The 27,764-nt window shown below is 36.6% G+C and overlaps 1 protein-coding gene across 1 annotated transcript in view; it reads left to right on the top strand.

Annotated features, from left to right (window-relative positions):
* The window catches only part of SCCPDH (saccharopine dehydrogenase (putative)), a 43,051-nt gene extending 16,329 nt beyond the window's left edge, over positions 1-26,722 (top strand). Inside the window, exons 6-12 of the mRNA XM_081298841.1 lie at positions 14,731-14,861; positions 15,686-15,803; positions 16,795-16,914; positions 17,009-17,065; positions 22,736-22,847; positions 24,889-24,970; positions 26,070-26,722. Of these exons, the coding sequence (XP_081154967.1) occupies positions 14,731-14,861; positions 15,686-15,803; positions 16,795-16,914; positions 17,009-17,065; positions 22,736-22,847; positions 24,889-24,970; positions 26,070-26,175 (726 nt within the window). The 3' untranslated portion in view covers positions 26,176-26,722. The remainder of the gene's footprint in view (positions 1-14,730; positions 14,862-15,685; positions 15,804-16,794; positions 16,915-17,008; positions 17,066-22,735; positions 22,848-24,888; positions 24,971-26,069) is intronic.
* The last annotated feature ends 1,042 nt before the right edge of the window (positions 26,723-27,764 follow it).

Genomic DNA, 27,764 nt, shown 5'->3' on the forward strand with positions numbered 1-27,764 from the left:
GCTCTACCGCTGAGCCACAATCCTAGCCCCCAAAATCTGAAACTTTTGATCATGAACATGATACTCAAAAAGTTTGGATTTCAGAGCACTTCAGATTTTGAATTTGGAATGCTATGTAAAATGAGTAAATAAGTGAAGAAGAAAAAACTTGAAACACCTCTGGTCCCAAGCATGTGGGATAAGGGATACTAACTTGTAATAAGACAAAGGCACAAAGATGGAATGACCTGAAGCATGTTTAGGTTAAGAGTGATGATTCTGTTCATCTGAATTGTGGTTAAAACAATTAGCTTTAGAAACAAAGATTAAATGAAAACAAAGAGCTTTAGAAAATATTCGTATGTTTTTGTTTATCTGCTAGAATATAAGAATAAAAGGAAGTGAGAGTGGGCCTGAGTAATTTGGGAATGCCTCATAGAGGCCTTACTGACATTAGCCTTGAAAAGTGAATAGCTTTTGGAAGGTCAGAGGCAGCAGTCTGAACAAAGGTCCAGAAACAAGAATGAGAAAGGCTTTAAAAACCCAACAAAACAAAAAACCATTTATTGATTTGTATGACCAAATGTCTGCAAATATCTCACTGGGTCTCAGTGTTTAAGGATATTATCCAAACTCTTTTTCTCTTCCTCTTTTTGTTTTTCTTTCTTTCTGGCTCCCCCCAGCATCCCCGGCCCCAAAGGCTTTCAAGCAGGCATGGAAGGTGCTGGCAGCCCTAAGTACATGTTGGTTCATGGTTCCCAAGAAGAGCTACCAGAGTTTACATATCAAATGTCAGAGAAACTTACTAAGTACTGGGCCATTTGGCCATTCTTGAGCCAATAAATCAGTGGAACCTGGGTCATGGAGTAAAGGATTGCCCAGGTTTAGATCACCTGAAGCTGGTATGATAGGGTCAACCCCATTTAAACAGCACTAAACAGGTTCCAAATAGGAAAGAGAGTTGTACCAACAGAAGGTGGGACAAGAGGCTGTAGGAAATTAGTGCAGGACTGACAAAAAGCAGATGGTTATTATAGGGAAATGGTGAGAAAACTGGTAAAGCTAGATAGAGGCCTTCTTTGAAAGAGCAGCAGGAGATGTCATTAGAAAAACCAGATAGGTGGGCTGGGGATGTGGCTCAAGTGGTAGCGTACTCGCCTGGCATGCGTGCAGCCTGGGTTCGATCCTCAGCACCACATGCCAACAAAGATGTTGTGTCCACCGAAAACTAAAAAATAAATATTAAAAAAATTCTCAAAAAAAAAGAAAAAAGAAAAACCAGGTAGATCTAATGATGGTCTCTTCCCTTTACTAGAAGCAATAAAAGAACTTTTGAGTGGTTGGTTCTTACAGAATCAAGAATCTTTTCATCAAATGTTAAGAGTACAGGTTTTGGAGCTGGATTCCCTGAGCTTAAATTCTGGCTCTGCCACTTATCAGTGATATGATGAGCAGTTTATTTATTCTAATGTGCCTCATTTTGTTCATTATAAAATATAATTAGGGGGCTGGGGTTGTGGCTCAGCAGTAGAGCACTCAACTCACTTGTGTGAGGCCCTGGGTTCCATCCTCAACACCACATAAAAATAAATAAAATAAAGGTATTGTGTCCAACTACAACTAGAAAATAAATATTAAAAAAAAGATAATGAGTGTTTACTTCATATGGTACTATGAATATTAAATTATTCAATGAATACCAATTAAAACCTGCTCTGCACTTAGTAATTACTCAATAAATATTTTGTTATTATTAATATAAGGAATTAAGTGAAGACAGAATAGTTGCAGCATATACATCATGGCAGTTTCCCTTTCTCATTTCCTTCAAAGTAAAATACAGAGCCTTGATTTCACAAAGATGGAACAGAGATATTTTTCCTTGATTCTGTTTAGTCCTTTGGCATTAGACAGACTATTATTCTCCTACCATCCCTTATCCAACATTTTACTCCTATTTTTACATAAGAAAATAGTTAATCATAGGCTATAACTAGGACATAGAGGACGACTCAAAGAATTGCAGAGGATTGAGGGGCTGGGATTGTGGCTCAGCGGTAGATCGCTCGTCTAGCATGTGCGAGGTTCGATCCTCAGCACCACATAAAAATAAAATAAATACAATAAAGATATTGTGTCCAGTTAAACTAAAAAATAAATATTTAAAAAAAAAGAATTGCAGAGGATTGAAATTATATATTGTAGGGCAGTGCTACCCACTAGATCTTCCCACAGTGATAGACATATTCCATATATGCCATATGGTGGCCACCATATTGGATAGTTTAGTCTAAAGTTATACTAGAACCCATCCCTGTTTTTACGTGGCTGAAAACTAAGAATGGTTTTTACATTTTCAAAGGAATGTCACAAAAAAAAAAACAAAGAGGAATATTCATCAGAAATCATATGTGACCTATAAAACCTAAAATATTTACAGCCCTTTACAGAAATGGTTTGAGAACCCCTGCTCTAGTATTTTAGTCTGTAATGCAGTTATACTAGAAATCAATAATGAGATCACAAGAAAACTCAGACCTTTTCTTAAGAGATAACGTCCAGTTGCCTAACTGATATCTCTGTTTGGACATTGGGTAGATATCTGAAAGTGTATTTGTCCACAATGGAACTTCTGTTTTCCCTTTCCATATGTGCTTTAATCCACAGTTTATTTGTAACTGTTAATGCCAAATGGTGGAGTGTTTGCTAACTGCTTTCTCTGAAACCCACATCCAGTCTGTCAGGAAATCCATTGAATTTACCTTGAAATATGTGAAAATCTTTTTTTTTTAAACCCTTTCTCTTACTACCACCCTATTCTTGGTACTGCCTGTTCCCCTACAGTCTGTTCTCTATGCAACAGTCACAGTGATCCTGTTTTTTTAAAATAGGGTCTCACTATGTTGCCCAGGCTGGCCCACAGCTTTTGGGATCAAGTGATTCTCCATTCTCCTCCCCAGTTGGCTACATAGTGACCCTTTTAAATATAACCCAGACCATGTTACTCCTTCGAATTCTTTAGTGCCTTTTACATTCAGTAGGAAAGCCAAAATCCTTACCATAGTGTGCATAGTTAGAAGTGATTTGGCTTTAGTGGCCTCTCTAGCCTTCTCTTCCAGTTTGCCCTTATTCATTCTTTTCCAGTTATGCTGACTTCTGTGGTGCTCTTGAACACACGAGCACACTTCTGCCTCAGGGCTTTGTATCAGCTGTTTTCTTTGCCTGCAAAGGGTTTTCCAAGATATTTGCATGACACTCTCCTTCTTAATCTTATCTCAAATGTCATTCCATTAATGAATGTTCAGAGCTTATCCTACCTACATTCCCAGCTTTTTTTTAATCTGCTCTCCTTTTTCTCCTTTCCTATAGTACTTCTCATCCCCCTGAATTCTACATATTTTCTGCCAATTTTATCATTCTCTCTAGAATGTGAACACTTCAGAAGGATAAGTCTTTCTGTTTAATTCATCAAGCACTTAGAATAGTGCTAAACACATAATAGCAGCTCAATAAGTGTTTGTTGAATGAATTGAGTGGACAAAAATAGTGTAACCTTGGTTCCAAAACCCTATAAGAGCAATTTTGCAATGTAAAAAAAAGTTAATCCATCTCATAGGAACTTAGAAGTAAACCTTTACCAAAATATTAGTGAATTAAAACCAGTAATATGTAAAAAGAATAATACATTTTGACCAATTTGGTTTTAGAGCAGTAATGCAAAGTTTAACATTCTCTAATCTCTCTAATTCACCTCATTAACAAGCAAAAGGGGGGAAATCACAAGATCATCTCAAAAGAGAAAAAGTATTTAGTAAAATATAGTATCCATTCATGATTAAAACTTAGAGCAAAACTAGGAGTAGAATGGAATATTTTTAAAAAGCAATAACAAATATGAAACCAGTGTTTAACACTGAAAACTTTGCTTTGAGATCAGTAATAAAATATTGATGCCCACTATCCAGCCAGATCCTAGCCAGAGCAGTAAGGTAGGAAAACAGAAATTAATTGTTTATAGACTAGAAGAGAAGAAAAAAATAGTATTTTCTGCAGATGACATAATTGTGAATGTAGAAAATTAAAAAGGATATACAGGTAATATTTGAATTAATAAAAGAGTCTTATAAATTACTGGAAAAACTAATTTTTAAATAAAGTCATACACGTTGGCTTAGGATCTGACTTCCTTAACAAGACTCCTAAAATCAAGAATCAATAAATGTGATGGATTCAAATTAAGAAGCTTCTTCTCAGCAAAGGAAACAATAACGTGAGGAGAAAGCCTACAAATTGAGAGAAAATCTTTATCACATGCACCTCTGATAAAGCATTTTTTTTTATTGGATGTTCACAACATTACAAAGCTCTTGACAAATCATATTTCATACATTAGAATCAAGTGGGTTATGAACTCCCATTTTTACCCCAAATACAGATTGCAGAATCACATCGGTTACACATCACATTTTTACATACTGCCATATTAGTGACTGTTGTATTCTGCTACCTTTCCTATCCTCTACTATCCCCCCTCCCCTCCCCTCCCATCTTCTCTCTCTACCTCATCTACTGTAATTCATTTCCCTCCATGTTTGTTATCCCATTCCCCTCATAACCTCTTATATGTAATTTTGTATAACAATGAGGGTCTCCCTCCATTTCCATGTGATTTCCCTTTTTTTCTCCCTTTCCCTCCCGCCTCATGTCTCTGTTTAATGTTAATCTTTTCTTCCTGCACTTCCTCCCTGTTCTGTTCTTAGTTGCTCTCATTATATCAAAGAAGACATTTGGTATTTGTTTTTTAGGGATTGGCTAGCTTCACTAAGCATAATCTGCTCTAGTGCCATCCATTTCCCTGCAAATTCCGTGATTTTGTCATTTTTTTAGTGCTGCGTAATACTCCATGGTGTATAAATGCCACATTTTTTTTTATCCATTCATCTATTGAAGGGCATCTGGGTTGATTCCACAGTCTAGCAATTGTGAATTGTGCTGCTATGAACATCGATGTGGCAGTATCCCTGTAGTGTACTCTTTTAAGGTCTTCAGGAAATAGTCCGAGAAGGGCAATAGCTGGGTCAAATGGTGGTTCCATTCCCAGCTTTCCCAGGAATCTCCATACTGCTTTCCAAATTGGCCGCACCCGCTTGCAGTCCCACCAGCAGTGTACAAGAGTACCCTTTTCCCCACATCCTCGCCAGCACTCGTTGTTGTTTGACTTCATCATGGCTGCCAATCTTACTGGGGTGAGGTGGTATCTTAGGGTGGTTTTGATTTGCATTTCCTTGACTGCTAGAGATGGTGAGCATTTTTTCATGTACTTGTTGATTGATTGTATTTCCTCCTCTGTGAAGTGTTTGTTCATGTCCTTGGCCCAATTGTTGATTGGGTTGTTTGTTTTCTTATTGTCTAATTTTTTGAGTTCTTTGTATACTCTGGATATTAGGGCTCTATCTGAAGTGTGAGGAGTAAAAATTTGTTCCCAGGATGTAGGCTCCCTATTTACCTCTCTTATTGTTTCTCTTGCTGAGAAAAAACTTTTCAGTTTAAGAAAGTCCCATTTGTTGATTCTTGTTATTAACTCTTGTGCTATGGGTGTCCTATTAAGGAATTTTGAGCCCGTCCCCACAATCTGTAGATCGGAGCCAACTTTTTCTTCTATCAGACGGAGAGTCTCTGATTTGATATCTAGCTCCTTTATCCACTTTGAGTTGACTTTTGTGCATGGCGAGAGGAGGGGATTCAGTTTCATTTTGTTGCATATGGATTTCCAGTTTTCCCAACACCATTTGTTGAAGATGCTATCCTTTCTCCATTGCATGTTTTTAGCTCCTTTATCAAATATAAGATAGTTGTAGCTTTGTGGATTAGTCTCTGTGTCCTCTATTCTGTACCATTGGTCCACCCGCCTGTTCTGGTACCAGTACCATGCTGTTTTTATTACTATTGCTCTGTAATATAGTTTGAAATCTGGTATCGCTATACCACCTGATTCACACTTCCTGCTTAGAATTGTTTTTGCTATTCTGGGTCTTTTATTTTTCCATATGAATTTCATGATTGCTTTATCTATTTCTACAAGAAATGCCATTGGGATTTTGATTGGCATTGCATTAAATAGAGAACTTTTGGTAATATCGCCATTTTGATGATGTTAGTTCTGCCTATCCATGAACAAGGTAAATTTTTCCATCTTCTAAGATCCTCTTCTATTTCTTTCTTTAGGGTTCTGTAGTTTTCATTGTATAGGTCTTTCACCTCTTTTGTTAGGTTGATTCCCAAATATTTTATTTTTTTTGAGGATATTGTGAATGGAGTGTTTTTCCTCATTTCCGTTTCAGAAGTTTTGTCGCTGATATACAGAAATGCCTTTGATTTATGCGTGTTGATTTTATATCCTGCCACTTTGCTGAATTCATTTATTAGTTCTAGTAGTTTCTTTGTAGACCCTTTTGGGTCTTCTAGGTATAGAATCATGTCATCCACAAATAGTGATAATTTAAGTTCTTCTTTTCCTATTTTTATGCCTTTAATTTCTTTCGTCTGTCTAATTGCTCTGGCCAGTGTTTCGAGAACTATATTGAATAGAAGTGGTGATAGGGGGCATCCCTGTCTTGTTCCAGATTTTAGAGGGAATGCCTTCAATTTTTCTCCATTCAGAATGATGCTAGCCTGAGGCTTAGCATAGATAGCTTTTACAATGTCGAGGTAAATTCCTGTTATCCCTAGTTTTTCTAATGTTTTGAACATAAAGGGATGCTGTACTTTGTCAAATGCTTTTTCTGCATCTATCGAGATGATCATATGGTTCTTATCTTTAAGTCTATTGATGTGGTGAATAACATTTATTGATTTCCGTATATTAAACCATCCTTGCATCCCAGGGATGAATCCTACTTGATCATGGTGCACAATTTTTTTGATGTGCCTTTGTATCCGATTCGCCAGAATTTTATTGAGGATTTTTGCATCTAGGTTCATTAGAGATATTGGTCTGTGGTTTTCTTTCTTTGAGGTGTCTTTGTCTGGTTTCGGAATCAGGGTGATGTTGGCCTCATAGAATGAATTTGGAAGAGCTCCCTCTTTTTCTATTTCCTGAAATAACTTGAAAAGTATTGGTATTAATTCTTCTTTAAAGGTTTTGTAGAACTCCGCTGTATACCCATCCTGTCCTGGGCTTTTCTTGGTTGGAAGTCTTTTGATTGCTTCTTCTGTTTCATCTATTGATATTGGTCTGTTTAAGTTGTGAGTTTCCTCCTGACTCAGTCTGGGCAAATCATATGACTTAAGGAATTTATCAATGTCTTCACTATCTTCTATTTTATTGGAATATAGGTTTTCAAAATAATTTCTAATTGTTTTCTGTATTTCTGAAGCGTCTGTTGTAATATTGCCTTTTTCATCCCGTATGTTATTAATTTGAGTTCTCTCTCTTCTTCTCTTCGTTAGTATGGCTAGGGGTCTGTCGATCTTATTTATTTTTTCAAAGAACCAACTTTTTGTTTTGTTAATTTTTTCAATAGTTTCTTTTGTTTCAATTTCATTGATTTCTGCTCTGATTTTAATTAATTCTTGCATTCTGCTACATTTGCTATTGTTTTGCTCTTCCTTTTCTAGGGCTTTGAGATGAAGTGTGAGCTCATTTATTTGTTGGTTTTTCCTTTTTTTGAGGAATGACCTCCAGGCGATGAATTTCCCTCTTAAAACTGCTTTCATTGTGTCCCATAGATTCCGATATGTTGTGTCTGTATTTTCATTTATCTCTAAGAATTTTTTGATTTCCTCCTTTATGTCTTCTGTAACCCATTGATCATTCAGTAACGTATTGTTCATTGTCCATGTGATGTAGGATTTTTCCTTCCTTCTTTTATCATTGATTTCCAGTTTCATTCCATTATGATCTGATAAAGTGCATGGTATTATCTCAACCCCTTTATATTTACTGAGGGTTGCCCTATGGCATAATATATGATCTATTTTTGAGAAGGTTCCATGTGCTGCTGAGAAAAAAGTATATCCACTTGATGATGGTTGATATGTTCTATATATGTCAGTTAAGTCTAGGTTATTGATTGTGATATTGAGGTCAATAGTTTCTTTATTCAACTTTTGTTTGGAGGATCTGTCCAATGGTGAGAGAGGTGTGTTGAAGTCACCCATGATTATTGTGTTGTGGTCTATTTGATTCTTGAACTTGAGGAGAGTTTGTTTTATGAACGTCGCAGCGCCATTATTTGGTGCATAAATATTGATAATTGTTATGTCTTGTTGGTGAATGGTTCCTTTTAACAGTATATAATGTCCTTCTTTATCCCTTTTGATTAACTTAGTCTTGAAGTCAATTTTATTCGATATGAGGATGGCCACCCCTGCTTGCTTACGAGGACCATGTGCATGGTATATTTTTTCCCATCCTTTCACCTTCAGCCTGTTTATGTCTTTTCCAATCAGATGTGTCTCCTGGAGGCAGCATATTGTTGGATTTGTTTTTTTAATCCATGTTACCAGCCTATGTCGCTTTATTGGAGAGTTTAAGCCATTAACGTTTAGAGTTACTATTGATATATGGTTTGTACTTCCTGCCATGTTTGATTATTTATCTCTTTTTTTTTCCTAATTTAGTTTGTTTCTCCATGATTAGCTTTCCCCCCGTCCTGTCTTTACCGAGGCACTTCCCGCTGATGGTTTTGGTTATTGTTTTCCATTTCTTCCTCGTGTAGAGTTTTGCTCAAGACGCTTTGCAATGCTGGTTTTCTGGCTACAAATTCTTTTAGCTTTTGTTTATCATGAAAGATTTTTATTTCGTTGTCATATCTGAAGCTTAATTTTGCTGGATACAGAATTCTTGGTTGGCATCCGTTGTCTTTCAGTGTTTGAAATACGTTGTTCCAGGCTCTTCTCGCTTTCAGCGTCTGTGATGAAAAATCCTTCATTAACCTTATTGGTTTACCCCTAAATGTAATCTGCCTCTTTTCTCTTGTAGCTTTTAATATTTTCTCTTTGTTCTGTATATTGGATAGCTTCATAACAATGTGTCTTGGCATTGGTCTACTGTGATTTTGTGTGCTCAGTGTCCTGTATGCATCTACAATTTGTATATCTGTTTCCTTTTTTATTTCTGGAAAGTTTTCTGTAATTATTTCCTTCAGCAAGTTACTCATTCCCTTGGCATGAATCTCTGTGCCTTCCTCTATCCCGATGACTCGTAAGTTTGTTTTTTTTAAGTTATCCCAAATCTCTTGGATGTTTTTCTCGTGATTTTTTACCAGCCTATCTGAGTTGGCTAGACTCTTTTCAAGATGATATATTTTGTCTTCATTATCTGACGTTCTGGCTTCTACTTGCTCCACTCTGTTAGTGATACTCTCGATTGAGTTTTTAATTTGGTTTATCGTTTCCTTCATTTCTAGAATTATTGTTTGATTTTTTTTATAATCTCTATCTCCTGATAAAGATGCTTAACTTCTTCTTTTATCCGTTTATGTAATTCATTTTCAATGTGATCTTTAAGGTTCCTTTCCATCTGTCTAAGGTGTTCCTTGAGTTCTTTATATGGCCATTTTTCTGATGACTCCAGGTCCTCCTGAATATTTAGGCTGTCTTTCATTGTTTGTACTCCTTTTCTTCCTTGCTTTTTTATGCTCATGATACTTCTTGTTCTGTTTGACTGCTGAGTTACTGTTTACTCTTATAAATTTATTTGATGCTTGGGAGGAGAAGTATTAGAAGGGAAGGGAAGAAGTCACTAAAGAGAGTGAGTGTAGGCAGGTGGAAATCAAGAGAGGGGGAATAAGAAAATTGAAAAGAAATGAAAAGACAAAAGAAAAAAAGTGAAAAGAAAGAAAGAAAAAACGAGAAAATAAAAATTTAAAACAAACAAAAAAATTATAATGAAAATAAAAAAATGGAAATTGAAGTTTAAAAAATAATAGTAATAATAATAGAATAAAAAGAATTTAAAAAATTGAAACCATTAATAAGAAAGTTAAAGAACAACAACAACATCAACTACAAAAAGTGAGAATAAAAAAAATAAAATAAATACTAATAATAATCATAAAAAAAAATAATAATAAATGCAGTCATAGAGCTCGATTAACTTCTCTTCCAGTAGGTGGAGCTATGCCCACTGGACCAGGCTTCTCCTCTTGATAGGTGGGAACTAATCACTGTGCCTCAGCTCTTCTTCCCAGACTGTGCAGGTCTCCAGTCCTGAGTGCCTAGGTCCTTCTCTTGTGGTTCCTCAATCCAGGCCCCACTCACCTGTGACGCTTACCACATTACTGGCTACACGCCGGGTCTGGTGCTCCTGGGAGCCCTATTTTCATGGATGCCTGGGCACACCCTTTCTGTTTGCCTCCCTCGAACCCTAAGTTTGTAGGGCTTGGGGCTGAGGACCCCCAGCGAATTTGTTTGCCCTCAGGTAGCAACTCCCCTGGTAGCTGGTGCAAGGGACCTCTGTTGTCAGCCCTGGTGGGAGCGATAGCCGGTGGTTCTGCACCGCTAGTCCCACGTCACTCCTGATTCCCTGGGTCTGTCTATGGTGCTCAGTTGGCTTTTACCTCTGTGAGATCAGGTGGGCCGACTAGTTATTTCAGCGGGATCGTTAGTGCTGAGTCACGAGAAGCAGGCGATCCGGGGCTTAAATGCAGCAGATTCGTGCTCAGTGTGTGTTTTCTGAGGGGCCCAAAGTGTACGCCCTAGCTCCACGTCAGCTCAGCATTGCCTAGTGATCCTGAGAAAATAGGCTTTAGATAATTTACAGCTCCCTATGCCCGCGCAGTTGAAGAGGTCAGAGACTTGATCTCTCCGCGCCTGCCGCCATGTTAGACCTCCTCAATGATATTCATGTGTTACCCTTATAGTTTCCTGGCATAAGCAAGATCTTGGGGTTATACAAACTGCTGCTTCTGTTTCCAGTCCAGTTTTCTGGAACTGAAACCCTGCTGCCGTCGCCTCCACCTCTGGGCCGCGCTCTTGGGCGCCGCGCTTGTCTGCGACCTTAGCAGCGCCGCCGCGGCCTCCGCTGCTCTTCGGCCCGGTGCCTAGCACCCAGGGCCCAAGCGGCTGCCGCCGCGCCTCTCCGAGCACGGGTCCCCTCGTAGGGGGATGCCAAACAACCCCAGAGCAGGCTCTGCCCCAAGGTGCAGCAGGGAACAGGCGACCGAGGCACTTGAGGCTGTGGTCCAGCCTTCGGAGGACAGGGCTCGGCACGCAGCCCAGTTCCAGTCTCTAGATGCGGCAGCTGGACCGTGTAGACAGAGCCATCAAGATGCATGCAGAAAGCAAATGGCGGCTCCCGCGGAGTGGATTTTCGGCCCCGAAACCACAGCCCAGCCAACCACTAACTCTCCCTGTATAGACAATATTCGGAAAAAAAAAAAAAGGGCGGGGTGTACTGAGCTTTCTTTGCCTCAGGTACTTACAATCCACTGCTGATTACCCATTCAGCTTCTCTGCCGGGAGCGAAGTGAAAGAGGAAGCAGATGGGCGCAAAGCGCCCGCGGCTCTGAGCAGGAAAGCGTCCGGGAGCCAAGCGTCTCTTTTTCAATCTCTTTGGTTTTTCTGCTGCTTGGCCGGGTGGTCCACTACAGATTAATGGTGAAAGGAGCTCTAACAAGCTGCGCAAAGTCTCGATTAAAGCCGCTGCTCTGAGCACCAGGCTCAGCACTTCAGCAACCCCCGTACGCAGCGGCCATCTTCCCAAAACTCTGATAAAGCATTAATCTCTAAGATACATAAAGAACTCAAACAACACCAAAAAAATAAAAAAATAAAAACAAAACACAAATAACCTAATCAATAAATGGGCTAAGGAACTGAATAGACACTTCACAGAAGAAATACAATTGATCAACAATACAATTGATCAACAAATACATGAAAAAGTGTTTAATGTCTCTAGCAATTAGAGAAATGCAAATCAAAACTACTCTGATTTCATCTCACACCTGTCAGAATGGCAATCATCAAGAATACAGGCAGCAATAAATGTTGGCAAGGATGTGGGGGAAAAAGGTACACTCATATATTGCTGGTGGGACTGCAAATTGGTGTAACCACTAAGGAAAGCAGTGTGGAGATTCCTCAGAAAACTGGGATAAAACTACCATTTGACCCAGCTATCCCACTCCTTGATTTATATCTAAAAGACTTAAAATCAGCATACTACACTACAGTAATACAGCCATGTCAGTGTTTATAGCAGCTTAATTCACAATAGCTAAAATATGGAACCAACCTAGGTGTCCCTCCGTACATGAATGGATAAAGAAAATGTGGTATATATACTCAATGGAATATTACTTAGTTTTAAAAAAGAGTGAAATTATGGCATCTGCCAGTAAGTGGTTGGAGTTGGAGAATATCATGCTAAGTGAAATGAGCCAATCCCACAAAACCAAAGGTCAAATGTTTTCTCTAATATGTGGATGCTAATTTACAATAAGGCGGGGGACACTAGGGAAGAATAGTATCTATTCTAATACCTTAGATTAGTAGAGGAAAGTGTTGTGCGGATAGGAAAGATAGTAGAATGAAACAGACATTATTACTTTATGTATATATGTGACTACATGACCAATATGATTCTGCAACATGTACACTGAGAAAAGTGAGAAATTATATCCCATCTATGTATGATATATCAAAGACATAAATGCATTCTACTGTCATGTATAACTAATTAAAACATAAAAAACTAAATCCTTAAATTAAAAAAAAGTTCTTGAGATCAGTGTACATGTGTGAATCTATAACAATGAATGCCACTATTATGCATAGTTATAAGACACCAATAGAAATATATGCATAGATAAATAAATAAAAAAGAAAGTGAAAAGGCCAGCTGCAGAATAGGCTACATGTGTTACCTACAACACATGAAGAATCCTGACATCACAATTTTGAACATAGGAAGCCAACTCTAATATATTTTGCATGATTCCATTTCTGTAAAATGTAAAACTGGCAAAACTAATTGTACTATTTAGAGATAATTACTTAGGTGGTAAAATTCTAAAGAAAGAGCTAGGTGCAATGGCACACACATGTAATCCCAGCAGCTGGGGAAGCTGAGGCAGAAGGATCGCAAGTTCAAAGGCAGCCTCAGCAAAAGCGAGGCACTTAGCAACTCAGTGAGACTCTATCTCTAAATAAAATACAAAATAGGGCTGGAGGTGTGGCTTAGTGGTGAGTGCACCTGAGTTCAATCCCTGGTACCAAAAATAAATTCTAAAGAAAGGAATTTTTCTTGATTAGTTAAAGACAACAGAAAGAGGGCCTTCTTGGATGCTGGCTTTACTGTGTTGTTCATGACCTGGATGGTTATGTGTATGTTGGCTTCATAGTTTCATTTACTTATAAATTTATATAAGATGCATTTTTTTCTATATATTTTTTCAATGAAATAAAGTTTAAATTTTTAATTGAATTTAATTTTTACCTTTTTAAAAATTTTTTTCTTTTTCATATCTGATTTGTACAAAATACTTTTACATTTTTTAAAAAATGTTTTCTCCTAGTTTTTGGAAATCTTCATATTCGTAAATAGTTCAAATTGGTCAGCCCTAGATTAAGTAGTATAGCAAATCTAACCTTTAAGACTTTTAGTTCTGTGATACTTTTAATAAAACAGAAGAATTCAATCTGTACCAGAATGGAAATTAGACTTGGTATCTCTGCTTTTTCAGTGTCATTAAAGCTAAGAAACTAACTCTGTAATTAAGATTTAATAGCTGTTACGATGGCACACGCCTGTAATCCCAGTGGCTCGGGAGGTTGAGGCAAGAGGATCGCGAGTTCAAAGCCGGCCTCAGCAAAATTGAGATGTTAAGCCAACTCAGTGAGATCCCGTCTCTTCAAAATCCAAAAAATAGGGCTGGGGATGTGGCTCAGTGGTTGAGTGCCCCTGAGTTCAATCCCTGGTACCAAAAAAATAAATAAATAAAAGAATTAATCTAGAAGTTAAGAAGAGCCAGCACTTTGACAATACATTCAGAAGATAAATCTTCTCTTGTGCTCTCCTTTCTTCCACTCATTTCTCATTGCAGTCAGGGGGAGGGGTTAAGGAAAGCATAGTTATCTTGGAAGAGTGAAGGGCACTAAGAACTTAGAGTGTCAGGAAAGAGGTAACAAGGTAAGATCAAGTAACTATGGGATTCTAGATCAAAAATAAACCAAAGAATTGAGGAAATCTCTTAAAATATAAATCACATTAGTGAACTTTAAATTTTTTAAGAAGCTTATTTTAAAAAGACGTCAGTGGGAAGATAGGTATAGAATTTTGGGCTGAAATAAGAGGTGATGGAGGAAGGAGAACTGGGTATAACAAGATGGATAGATGGACAGTATGTTACATACGTTGCATAAATGTACATGTGAATGTATCTTGAAATTTGAAGGAATCAGGATAGGATAGGGATATGATTAGAGAGGCTACTTTTGAAAGAATAGTTGTTTAGCTGAGTACAACTGATAAAATAAAACTAAATTTCTTATTTCCAAGAGCAAGAATACTGATAGGAAGAAAGAGGAAAGGTCTTACGTAAATATTGAATATGGTCAAGCTAATGAGTGTTACTGCTGCTTGGCTGGTCATGAAAATCCAACTAAAGATTATCAAATAAGGAACTGTGTTTTTTACAAATAGAAATGAAATGTTGTTTGCAACAGTTTTAAGTTACTTGCTTTTTATCTTTCAGTAATTACCCCTTAAGACATGTTTATTTAACTCTTGAAATATTTTATTAGGGATTGTGTATTCATGATGGTACCTGGAAGTCAGCAATTTATGGTTTTGGAGCTCGGAGTAATTTGAGAAAACTAAGAAGTGCATCAAATCTGAAACCTGTCCCACTCATTGGTACAAAATTGAAAAAAAGGTATATCAATTCAAAATCTATTCTTTATTTGGTTTAAGTATATTGTTTGGGGGTTAGCTATTAATAAAGAGTGTTACTAAGGAAAGCTTGGAGATTATTTTGTATTTAAGTTCAGGATTATTTTCAAAGATAAAATGTAATTAACACATTATCCTATGCATAAGTACTTTACATGTAATAGTACTTTTAAAAGTGCATTTTCCGATGCCATCTCACTACCAATATCAAAATTAAATGTCAGTTAAGTTTCATGCAGTCAAATCTTCTTAAAGTGTGATGATCTGAATGTAAATTAATCAATGTTACTCCTAGCACTTATATGCACTTATGTGTAAGAATGTTACCAGATATGAGTTTAGGGTTGCACTGTTGAAAAGAATGCCTTCTAAATCAATGTCTAGAGAGATTGAGGAGGGAGTTAAAAGGTTAAAACCACACTTACCTGTACATGGTATGAAGAAATTCAACACAGTTTCACTTGTTACTTATTTGGGTGTAGGTATAGAAAATAAGGGGAAAACTACAGAAGTAAATTTTAATTAAAAGCCCACCTACTAACTTTATTGTTATTAAGGCCTGAAGTAAAGTTTTAAATTTGTTTATTCAAAAAATTACCCACTGAGGGGCTGGGGTTGTGGCTCAGTGGTAGCGCGCTTGCCTAGCATGTGTGACGCACTGGGTTCAATTCTTAGCACCGCATACAAATAAAAAATAAAATAAAGGTCCATCAACAACTAAAAAATATTTTTAAAAAAATTACCCGCTGAATTTGTGGTCACTGTAGTTGGAGGAAATGCAAAATATTTGTATGTTTGTCCTTGCAGGTGGCCTGTTTCTTATTGTAGAGAACTCAACACATATTCCATTCCTTTCTTGGGATCTGATATGTCTGTTGTAAAGCGGACTCAACGTTACTTGTATGACGTTTTAGAGGAATCACCAGTAAGTAAATATGATTGAATTATTAATAAGAGTATTCTATGTTTGTTGTATTTCCCCTATCTATTTAATGAAGGTTTTTATGTTTATAAAGAAAGAAGAGAGCACTAGTTAAAGCATTGTTTCAGCTTCTAGAACTATACAGAATTGCAAGGGTAGAGCATTTTGCATTTTATGGGGGTAATTATAACCACGCCCCATGATTCAAATCTAGCCTATTAAATACCACGTAATGTAACAGAAAATTCTGGTGTCATAAACATCTAACAGTCCCTGCTCAGTGTCTCAGCTGCTAGATCACATTCTACGATGGCTTGTGAAGGTGTCTAGGACCTCCTTCCTTTCCTTACCTTGCTTCCTGTGGAGTTGTACTCCTTTTGGTGAGGGAAGTAATGGTTCCCAATGCTGAGACTTGAAGAGAAAACTATATCTCAAGTTAAAAAGTGGAGGTTAAATTTTTCTCATAGGAGTTGTAAGTGGAGTTTCCATTCTAGAATGTTTCATTGCTAAACCCAGATATATTATGGAATATGTGGATTTTTTTTGCTCAAGTAGGGGATGCTAATTACCATTTGTATCAATTTCTTTTAAAAATAGGCACTGAGGACTGGGGGTATATCTCAGTGGTAGGTGAGTAAGGATCACTTGCCACTGATTCCTTTACACCACTATTTCACATTTTACCCCCTAGTAGAATTACACCATCACTTGCTGATTCTTTTATTTTTCATTAGTGGCCTTTTTCAAAAATCTACCCAACCCCCAGCATGTATGAGGCCCCAATGGCGCTCAATCTCTAGCATCAGAGAGAAAAAAGAAAAAAAATGTTCCCAGTGTCTGGTTTCTGAACAAGCTTTCAGAACTTAATGCACTGATAAAGTGGAAACTGCTTTGTTCATATTTGTGACTGGAGAGTACTTGAAAAGTAGCTAATATTCTTACAGTACTTGGTATAAAATGTAGGGGTAACATTCTAACTTTGCTCTCAAACTAGGTTCAGTATGCTGCTTATATAACTGTGGGAGGCATCACCTCTGTTATTAAGCTGATGTTTGCAGGACTTTTCTTTTTATTTTTTGTGAGGTTTGGCATTGGAAGGCATCTTCTCATAAAAGTAAGTAAAATGTTATGAAATTAAATCTTTAAAAGTGTTTCTCAGAGTTTCAAAAAAAATATCACTGATGGTTTGTTTTTTCTTTTTCCTTTAGTTCCCATGGCTCTTCTCCTTTGGTTATTTTTCCAAACAAGGTCCAACACAAAAACAGGTAAATCTCTCTTTTGTATCCAGGTCTCCAAAATAATATTTTTCTTTATTTTATTTTGGGTCTGAGGATGTAACTCAATGGTAGAGCACTTGCCTAGTGTTTTAGTTAGCTGTTTTGCTGCTGTGACTAAAAAGACCCAATCAGAACAACAGTAGAGGAGGAAAAGTTTATTTAAGGGCTCACAGTTTCAGAGGTCTCAGTCCATAGACAGCTAGCTCCATTCCTCGGGGCTTAGGGTGAGGCAGAGCAATAGGGCAGAAGAGTATGGCAGAAGTGGCTCACATAATGATCAGAAAGCAAAAAGAGATCTCCACTCTCCAGATACAAAATATATACCCTATAGCCACACCCCCAATGCCCCATCTTCTCCATCCACACCCCACCTGCCTTCAATTATCACTTAATTAATCCCATTGGGTGATTAATTCACTGATTGGGTTTGGCTTTCGAAACCCAATCATTTCTTCTCTGAACTTTCTTGCATTGTCTCACACTTGAGCTTTTGGGGATACTTCACATCCAAGCCATAGCACCTAGCACACATGAAGCTCAAATCCCAGCACCCCAGCAAAAAAAAAAAAAAAAAAGTTGTCATGTTATTTTGTATTTACTCTTTTTCAGTACAGTGATAGCAGACATCAATATGTAGACTTGGTAGGGGACTTACTGTGTTTCAGACATTCTTTTAAATTCTTTACATAGATCACCTAATCTTATACTCACCTTGGAAATAGGTATTATTATTAGGTCCATTTTACATATGAGGAAACTTAAGGCACATAAGGTTGAGAACCTTGCCCATGGTCCTATTGCTAGTAAATAGCCGGCTGGGATGAGAACCCAGTCAGCTGACTCCAGAATTTGTATTATCCTTCTTCATAGAGCGCTGAAATATTTTTATTCCTCCATTTTTCTTTTATCTCTTCTTTGCCTTCCGGTTTCCACTTCGTCTTCCCTATACCCTGAATTCCCAAGGCAGATAAAGTGAATTATTTTGTGTTCAATATCCTCAACACTACAGCTGCCTGGTTTTTTACCATTAGTGTAACAGATCCCAACCCTGAGTTAGGGTGTGGGTCATTTATCCTGCATCTCCTTTACACAGGGCACTTCTGGGGAGAAATTCCACTACTGAGCAGATGGTCCCCCACAAATTCTCATTTTATCCTCTAGTGAAATTCTAAGATCACTTGTCACTGATTCCTTTACTTTTCATTAGTGGCTTTTTTCAAAAATCTACCCAACCCCAAACCTATTCACTATCTGTCCATTATCTTGATTTCTACTTCCCTAAAAGAACTGAGAGCATCTCTTGTGTTCTTGAATTCTGCCCTTAGACCTGTCATCATTGTTCCCATCATCACCTTCTTTACTTTTTCTGGAAAAAGTGTTTTTCTATACACCATGCTCATAACAACATTAGCATTTATTGTGCTGCAGCCACTGGGCTACAGTCTCTATATCTTATTTAGTCCTCCAGCAGCCATTGAGGCAGAGGTATTATTATCATCCACGTATATAGTTGAGGAAATAAACAGAGGGTGTTATTTGTCTAAGTCCACACAACTAGAATGTAGTGGATCCTAAATTCAAACTAGTCTGAGTCTTAGCCGTGACTACCACTTTTGATCAGATTCCCTCCTGACTACATCAGTTGATTTTTCCTTTTCTCTCCTCTAGATTCTACCTCTTGCCTCTGTACAGGTTCTTTCTTCTCATTCTGAAAACATTCCAATGTCTTTTTCAGCCTGAGAGAGAGCCCTGGCCTTTCCTTCACCCTTCATTATTCCCTCTAACATTACCATTGACTTCTTAAAAAATGTTTTTATTGGTGCATTGTAGTTATAATGGTGGGGTTCATTTGACATAATCATACATGAATGAATATAATTTGCTCCATTTCTATCTCTAGTACTTCCTCTTTCCCACCTCTCCTCCCTTCTGCTCTACCCCTTCCTCTCCTCTTCTGGTCTTTCTTCTATTTATTTATCATTATTTTCATTGGTGCTTTGTAGATATACATAAAGCTGAAATTCACTGTGGTGTACTCATATATATACATAGCATAATTTGGTCTATTTCATTCTCCCTTTTCCTATTCTTACTTTCTCCCATCTTTGACTTTATATCTGCTAAATGCATTGAGTGCTTGTGAGTCCTTATGTAATGTCAGTTATCTTTGACATTATTATTGTCCTTCTTTGAAATACTTGGAATACTTACTTCCTCTGGTTTGTGAGTAATAGTTCTATTAAGTTTCCTTTCTCTTTCTCCTACTTCATCTCCTTTCTACTCCTTAAATATTGATCATTCCAGGGCTTCATCCTTGGCCCACTTCTCACTTACTCTAAGTGATAGCAGAGCTCTTAACACACACATTTATATTTACAGATTGATAGAGCCATCTATATTACTAGGCAGATATCCCATGGGCACTTCAAATTCAACAACCCCAAATCTGCACTTTCCCCCAAACTGTCTTTTTTCCTATATTTTCCATCTGACACCATCATCTTCCAACCAGAAATATAGGCATTCTAGATTTTTCTCTAAACCCATCATAATTGACTTGGATCAGGCCTTTATCTGTCTTTTTCTTTTAATTGTGGTAAAATATACAAAACAAATTTACCATTTTAAATATTTCAAGTGTTCAATGACATTTAGTACATTTCATATTTTTGTGCAACCATCATTACCATCCAGATCTATAACGATTTTTATCTGGTAATACTGAAATATTGTACTCATTAAATAATATCTCCCATTACCCCACTCCCTAGACCTGGCAACCACCATTTTACTTGCTGTTGCTATGGATTTGATGACTGTAGATACCTTATATAAATGGAATGACAAAGTATTTGTCTTTTGTGTCTGGCCTTATTTCACTTAGCTTAATGTCCTCAGGGTTCATCCATGTTGTAGCATGTGCCAGAATCTCCTTCCTTTTTAAGGCTGAATAATATTCCATTTTAGGTATATTCCACATTTTGTTGATCTGTTCATCTGTGAGTAGATACTTGGGTTGTTCCAACATTGTGGATCCTGGCTATTGTGGATCATGCTGCTGTGAACATGGGTGTGCAGCGGTCTTTTCAGTGCTTTGGTCTACATTCTTCTTTTACATATATATGCAGAAATGGAATTGCTAGATCATATATTAATTCTATTTTTAATTTTTTAAATATTTATTTTTTAGTTGTAGTTGGACACAATACTTTTATTTATTTATTTGTATGTGGTGCTGAGGATTGAATCCAGGGCCTCACATATGCTAGGTGAGCGCTCTACTGCTGAGCCACAACCCCAGCCCTCTGTTTTTAATTTTTTGAGGAACCACTAAACTCTTTTTTTTTTTTCATTTGATAATCATTTATTTTATGTTTCATTTTATAATCATATTCACAATTGTTTAGAAATAAGTTCACACTGGAATGGTTCCACTCTCACTGCCAGTCATTTCACACTCTGACTTATTCAGCCACAAGCCCTTCACTGTGAGTGACAGCTCAGTGGCTAGAGCATATCTTCAAGCAGTTCTCCCCTTACCCACTAAACTCTTTTTCATAGTGACTTCCAATAGTATAACAGGGTTCCAATTTCTCCACATTTTCACCAACATTTGCTTTTCTTTTTAAGTTTTTTGGATAATAGCCATTGTAATGGGTGTGGGGTCTTATGGGTGAGGGTCTTATGGTAGTTTTCGTTTGTTTTTCTCTAATGATTAGTGATGTTGACCATATTTTCATGTGTTTATAGACCATTTGTATATCTTCTTTAGAGAAATTTCTCTTCAAGTCCCTTTGCCCATTTTTAAATTATTTCATAGTTGTTTATTTAGTTTTAGGAGTTCTTGGTCTATTTTGGATCTGAGCCCCTTTTGAGACATTTGGGTTGCAAGTATTTTCTCCTGTTTTGTGAGTTGCATTCTCATTCTTTGGATAGTACAGGCCTTTATTTCTGGACTGATGTTTCGTAGCCTTCTGTAGTTTCTTTCTAATCCATCTTTTCATGACCATCTAAGAGGTCTTTCTAAGACAGAAAATCTGACTCTGTTATTGCCTTTTTTATCTAATTTATTTATTTTGTTTCTTGTTATTGACTTAAAAAAAAAAACAAGAAACAAAAACAATTCCCTAACTACTTTTGCAGTGATTCTTTACTGGGATTCTATTTGTTAGAATCACCCAAGGATGTTTTGGGATTTTTTTTCCCCCAAAATACATATGCCCTGATTCACATTCTGATTTAGTAGATCTAGACTGTGGCCTGAAAATATAAAGCAGTGGTTCCCAACTCTGGGAAAGAACAAAAATGATGATCTGAGATTCTGGTTGATGGTCTGGAATGTAGTCTGGTCACTGGAGTTTTTGAAAGCTTCCCAGTTATGCTAATGTGCTGCCAAGGTTGAGAATCACTGTTGTAGAAGTATGCTCCTAGTCAGGTTGAATAATTTTGATACATACCCCTAGAGCATGACTGATAGGAAGTCCATCTCCAGAGGTGTGAGGCCACCCTAGACACATTATGATCTAGTTCTAGATGGCAGATCAGTTTTATTTTTTTATCCACCTCTGATTAATTGGAGTACTAGCTCAAAGACTATGTTGAAAATTGTTCTAAAGCTGAATGTGTGCCTAGCCTGTAAGAGGGTTATGATCACAGCACATATGCCATAGCAGGGGAGGGGACAAGTGTGCATTGTATATCTGACCTTGTCTGTATGTCTTGAATTGTAGATTCTAGATATACCATGCTACTGCATCCCTTCTTGTCTTTAAATAATAGTTGCTCCATTCTGGAATGTACCTTACTTTTTTGTTTAATAAACTTCTATTGAAATATGTGTGTGCATACATTTTAAAACTCTGCCCTCAGCCACAGGAGATTTAATAATGCCCTGCTTTGAGCTTTTCCTTCATTTATCAGTTCATGTCTCATATTGTTATTAAATTTGCTTAAGTGCTGGGGTTGTGGCTCAGTGGTAGAGCATTTGCTTGGCATGTGTGAGCACTGGGTTTGATTCTCAGACCACATATAAATAAACAAATAAACAAATAAAGGTCCGTTGACAAGTAAAAAACATATATTTTAAAAATTTGCTTATCTATCTCTTTCCTCAATGAATTGTGAATTCCAGAAAAGAAATAGTTTATTTATATCATAGGGCCTAATATATATAGTATCTGACCTTTAAATTGATATTTAATAAATATCATTTTGATTATGGCTGAATTCTTTGATACCTTATTCCTAAATTTAGTGATTATAAAAGATGATAGGATAAATGCTCTAAATTTAATTTTTTGAATTTAATTTTTATATCTGTAAGTGATGTAATTGTATGTCTGGTCCCCAGGCCTCTTCTAGCTTTTCCTCTTAAACTGCCTATATTGATGGTGCACTCATTCTTTAAGCTACAACCTAAGAATCATCTTCATCTCATCCCTATTACTCATCATCTCTCCCACCCCACTTCACACCAGTCACCAAAACTTATAACTTCAAAGAATTCACGTTTGCCCATGCTTAAATGATGACAAGATGTTGTGATAGAAAAAATATTGATTTTTTTATCTATTTATCACATGAAGTAGAAATAAGTTTTATTGTGTTCCAGAAGGAAATGACATATTTATTAAATGAATCTTTTGCTTTCTCTTGCAGATGGATGGCTCATCATTTACATTGACATTCTTTGGTCAAGGATATAAACAAGGCCTTTCTACTGATAAGCTCAAACCAAATATCAGAATTTGTACTCAGGTGAAAGGACCAGGTATTTCACATATGACTTAAGAATGCTTGGGAGTTTTACATTGTGATATAAACTATAAAGTGATATGTCATTACAATCTATTCTTTCTTTCTTAATTTTCTTTTTGGATACTGGGGATTGAACTCAAGAGTACTCAACCACTGACCCACATCCCTGGCCCTATTTTCTGTTTTATCTAGAGACAGGGTCTCACTGAGTTGCTTAGCACCTCACCTTTGCTGAGGCTGGCTTTGAACTTGTGATCCTCCTGCTTCATTCAGCCTCCCAAGCCACTGGGATTATAGGTACCACCGCACCCAGCTTATCTTTTCTTTATTTAAAGCTTAGTTGTTTGCACAAAATATTTAAATAATTTAAAATTATTCTGTCAATGGAAGGATTGAAATTGTTAGTATAAGCCAATTTTATTAGTGCATCCTTCCCTCTGTTTTTTTTCCTCATTACCATTTAATAATTCAGAATAGAAAATTTAAATTAATAAGAAGAAAAGGTGCTACTTCATTTTTTACTTGTTTTAACCTCATGCTTAAGCAGTCTAACATGAGCCAAATCTGTGATCCCAGGTGTTTTGGGAGTCTTTGAACACCCGGATATTGTCTGGAAAACATGTGCATTTTTCCAAGGAGGGTTAGGATCTATTTCTCCCCAAAAAACTTTTACTATGAATTTTAGAGGACTTTTGTTAGTGAAGTATGTGAATGCAGATGGGTATCAGTTTGATATATTAATAGAATGAATAAAAAGCAACTGAGCGGGGCTGGGGTTGTATCTCAGCGGTAGAGCACTTGCCTAGCATGCATGAGGCACTGGGTTCAATCCTCAGCACTACATAAAAATAAAATAAAGGTTATTGTGTCTACCTACAACTAAAAACAAATATTAAAACAACAACAACAACCTAGGATCATGATTTCAATGATTATCAAGAAGCAGCATATTGTAATGGACAAGAGTGAACTAGCTGCCTGGGTGTGTTTCTGGCTTAGCCATTGCCTAACTTTGTGAGTTTGGAAAAGGTTAAGTGACCAAGCCTCAATTTCTTAATCTGTAAAATAGGGATAAAAATAGTACTAATCCCAGTGGTAGAGCATTTGCCTGGCATGGGTGAGGCCTTGGGTTTAATCCCCAGCATCACACACACACACACAGACAAACACACAAAAATAATATCACTGTTGTGAAAATTGAGTTTAGTAGATTTAAAGCAATTAATACATATACTTTGTAACATTTAATATGTTTAATAAAATAGATTGAGCCTGTAATCCCAGTTACTCAGGAGGCTGAGGCAGGAGGGTTACAAGTTTGAGGCCAGTCTCAACATCTGAGTAAGACCTTGTCTCAAAATTTAAAAAATTGAAGGGTAGGGCTGGGGTTGTGGCTCAGCGGTAGAGCACTCGTCTAGCACGTGGGAGGCCCTGGGTTCGATCCTCAGCACTGCATTAAAATAAAGGTATTGTGTCCAACTAAAACAAAAAAAAATTGAAGGGTCGATAATATAGCTCAGTGGTAGAGTACTCCTGGGTTCAATCCCCAGAACTGCCAAAATACAAAAAATAAATACAGGTTGAAATTTCCTAACCTGAAAATCTGAAATTTGAAATGATACAAAATCCATAACTTTTTGAGTACTAGCATGACACCAGAAGTGGAAAATTCCACACCTGACTTCATGTGATGGGTTGTGATCAAAATGCAGGTGTGCTAAAAAGATTGTTTAAAATTACCTTCAGGTTATATTTGTATTTTGTGGTTGTACATGGTCCCGTATCCAAGATAGCTCATTATGTATAAGCAAATATTCTAAAATCTGAAAAACTATAAAATCTAAAACACAAAAGTCCCAAGCATTTTGAATAAGGGATCCCCAACCTGTACAGTAAAAGTTGTTATTTTTGTTATAAGTGTTTAGAGTATCTTTTCAAAAATAAATCTGTATACCTAGAGTTAGATAGAAAATCTACCATTTGATATTTGGGTGTTGTTTAATGCAGACTTCATGAACACTTTTTTTTTTCCCCTTGATCAACCTTTTCTGCAGAGGCTGGCTATGTGACTACCCCCATAGCCATGGTTCAGGCAGCCATGACTCTTCTAAACGATGTCTCTGATCTTCCTAAGGCGTAAGTTTGGTTTTCTTCTAGTTAGAAGATATCTTTTTAATATGTGTTATATTTTAAATCATTTTGCTTCGATTTTCAGGCTTTGGATCTACACATAAGCATTTACAGTTCCTTTGATCCAAAGATATAGGTTAATTAAAATAAAAGGACAGTTTCTTACCAGTCTTGGGAATAACTGCAGAGATAAATGAGAGGAGATTGAAAAGTGTGAGAGCCATGTAAGTTGGCTTTGGTTTCTTATAAAAATAGCCCAAATCCAGAGTTAGCCACTCAGAAAAGGTCCCTCTTGTTAAATAGTGTAAATAGGAACTTCTCATCAGTGTTGAGCAATACCAAGCTGGCAGGCTGCAGGAGCCCTGACTGATGCCAGGTGTGTGAATTGAGTCATGGATCCTGGCTGATGGTTATCAAATGTACTGTCTTACTGGAGCATTTAGCTTTTATCTTCAATTAGGCTAACTTTACAAATGAACATAGACCTGCAGCTAAGAGGTAAATCAGGTATAACCTAAAACAATATTAAATTATTAGGTTTGATTTTTATTATATGTATTGTATATAGTATATTACTTAATATTATATATATTGTATATAGTAAAACTTAATTTTTTCAAATACCGTGTTACCTTTGAAAATATGTGGTACTTTGTAAATGTTAGCCATTATATTTAAAGAAACTTCTTCTTTATCTAGTTTAAGTTCTGTTTATATTTTAATATATTTTAATAATAATTGACTATTTAAATTTATTCCATTGAGATCTGTATTTAATCCTCTTGGGTCTGAAGACATCTTTACAAATAGCAGCAGTTACTCAGGTTGATAAAGCTTTGCCATATGCTCCATGAGCACACAGGTAGCATTGAAACAGTGAACAGGAACTGAACCTGTCTCCACAGGATTGTCTGTGGCACTAGTTTCCTTGAATAATAGCTTTTTGCTTAGTCTGCTGATTTTAGGAATGAAATCAAAAGTAGCCAGGATAGAATGGAGAATGCTCAGTTTTTAGGAGTTGTGTAATAGTTGGCTACCTAGTCCTACAGAGCAGAGGGCTGGAAAGCAGCTGTGTGCACTGTTTTCTCTTGTTTTTGTTTTACAGGGGCGGTGTCTTCACACCTGGGGCAGCTTTCTCCAAAACAAAATTGATCGACAGACTCGGCCAACATGGTATTGAATTTAGTGTCATTAGCAGCTCTGAAGTCTAAACATTTGAAGAATTAGCTGAAGTCATAAAATGCATGATTAACAGCTTCTGTATTTGATATTTGAAATTCTTCTATAAACCTATATGACTGTATATGGAAAAGACTGTCAAATCTAAATACCTACACATTAAAGGCAGGAAATTGTACTAGCTTACTCTAACTTTCAAATCTCAGCTGATTTATGATTTTCTTGCTTGTGAGAGAAAACTAATATTTGACTGACTTTTTCATTGAAATGTTCTTGGTAAATTTTATGAATGTGCTGGCAGGTCAGATGGTGGAGGAAGTGTCCTTGTCTGTGTTGCTAACTGCATTCCTAGTGAGGATTGCTGGGGCTGGCTTTCAGCCAGGGCAGTAACTGCTGCCTTGCTTGCCATGGTGTTGAATGGAATCTCACCTTCCAGTGAGTTTCTCTGCATATTGTGTGAGCTTTTGCTAAATTAAACTGCACTTTTTTTCTATTTTAGCGTAGTTTTTCACCCATCTACACTGATTTTGGACTGTTTACTTAAGTTGAATAATAAAGGATTTTCCATTGAACAATGGTTTTTTTCATTTGGACCTGCCAATTTATTTGTGTAGTGATAACTATGTGCTACTTAACATGGCCTGACTTGTTTACTGCCAATAATTGAGTTTTTCATTCTTTCCCTGGGTCTATACTTCTGATTAGTTTTAAGAATACAATTTGTAAGTTTCTACTGATCTTCACTATTTAAATAGAACTTTCCTCTAATTTTCTTTTTGTATGTTAACTAGGTTTTGCATTGAAGCTCTAAAATAAAGCAAAGAATTTTTCTTTTTATAATAATCTCATAAGGGAAGGGAAAGTACTAGGGAATGAGATTGATCAAATTATGTTATGTGCATATGTAAACAGGTATAATGAATTCCACTATTATATGTGATTATAATACACCAATAAAAAAGACAGTAAACAGTAATAATCATATAATAAGCACATACATAGTTCATATTGTTTATTATGTAATGGAGACAGCCACCCCTTTATGGAATTTCTACTTTTAATTAAGAAGCATAACATATATAGAAATATTATTCATGTTAGGAGACCCTTCTATGCTGTCATTACAAAAGAAGGGAGGATATATAACTTGAAAAGGGAAATTCTTTTATTTTTAAGTTTTCTTTTAAATTTTTATTTTGTTTTTAATTGACAATTATGTATATTTATGGGGTACATGATATACACTGAAATCATCAAATTAGTAATTAGCATATCCATCAGCTGAAATAGTTATCATTTCTTTGTGGTGAGAACATTTGAAGACCTCTCTTTTAGCTATTTTGAAACACACATTACTATTAACTATAGTTGGTTTACTATGGGATAGAACAGTCAGACTAAATTCTTCTAACAAACTTTGTACCCATTGACCAATGTTTGTCCCCCTTTCTCTACCCACCTTTTCCCCTAAGCCTTTGGTAGCTACCATATTACTCTACTTCTATCAGTTTTGGGTTTTGTTTTGTTTTTTTTAGATTCTGCCTAGGAGATCATATTTTATCTGTTTATGTCTGGCTAATTCCACTTAACATAATGTCCTAGGTTCATCCATGTTGTCACA

This window comes from Spermophilus citellus, assembly GCF_964194105.1.
Source record: "Spermophilus citellus genome assembly, chromosome: 6".
Taxonomy (NCBI): domain Eukaryota; kingdom Metazoa; phylum Chordata; class Mammalia; order Rodentia; family Sciuridae; genus Spermophilus; species Spermophilus citellus.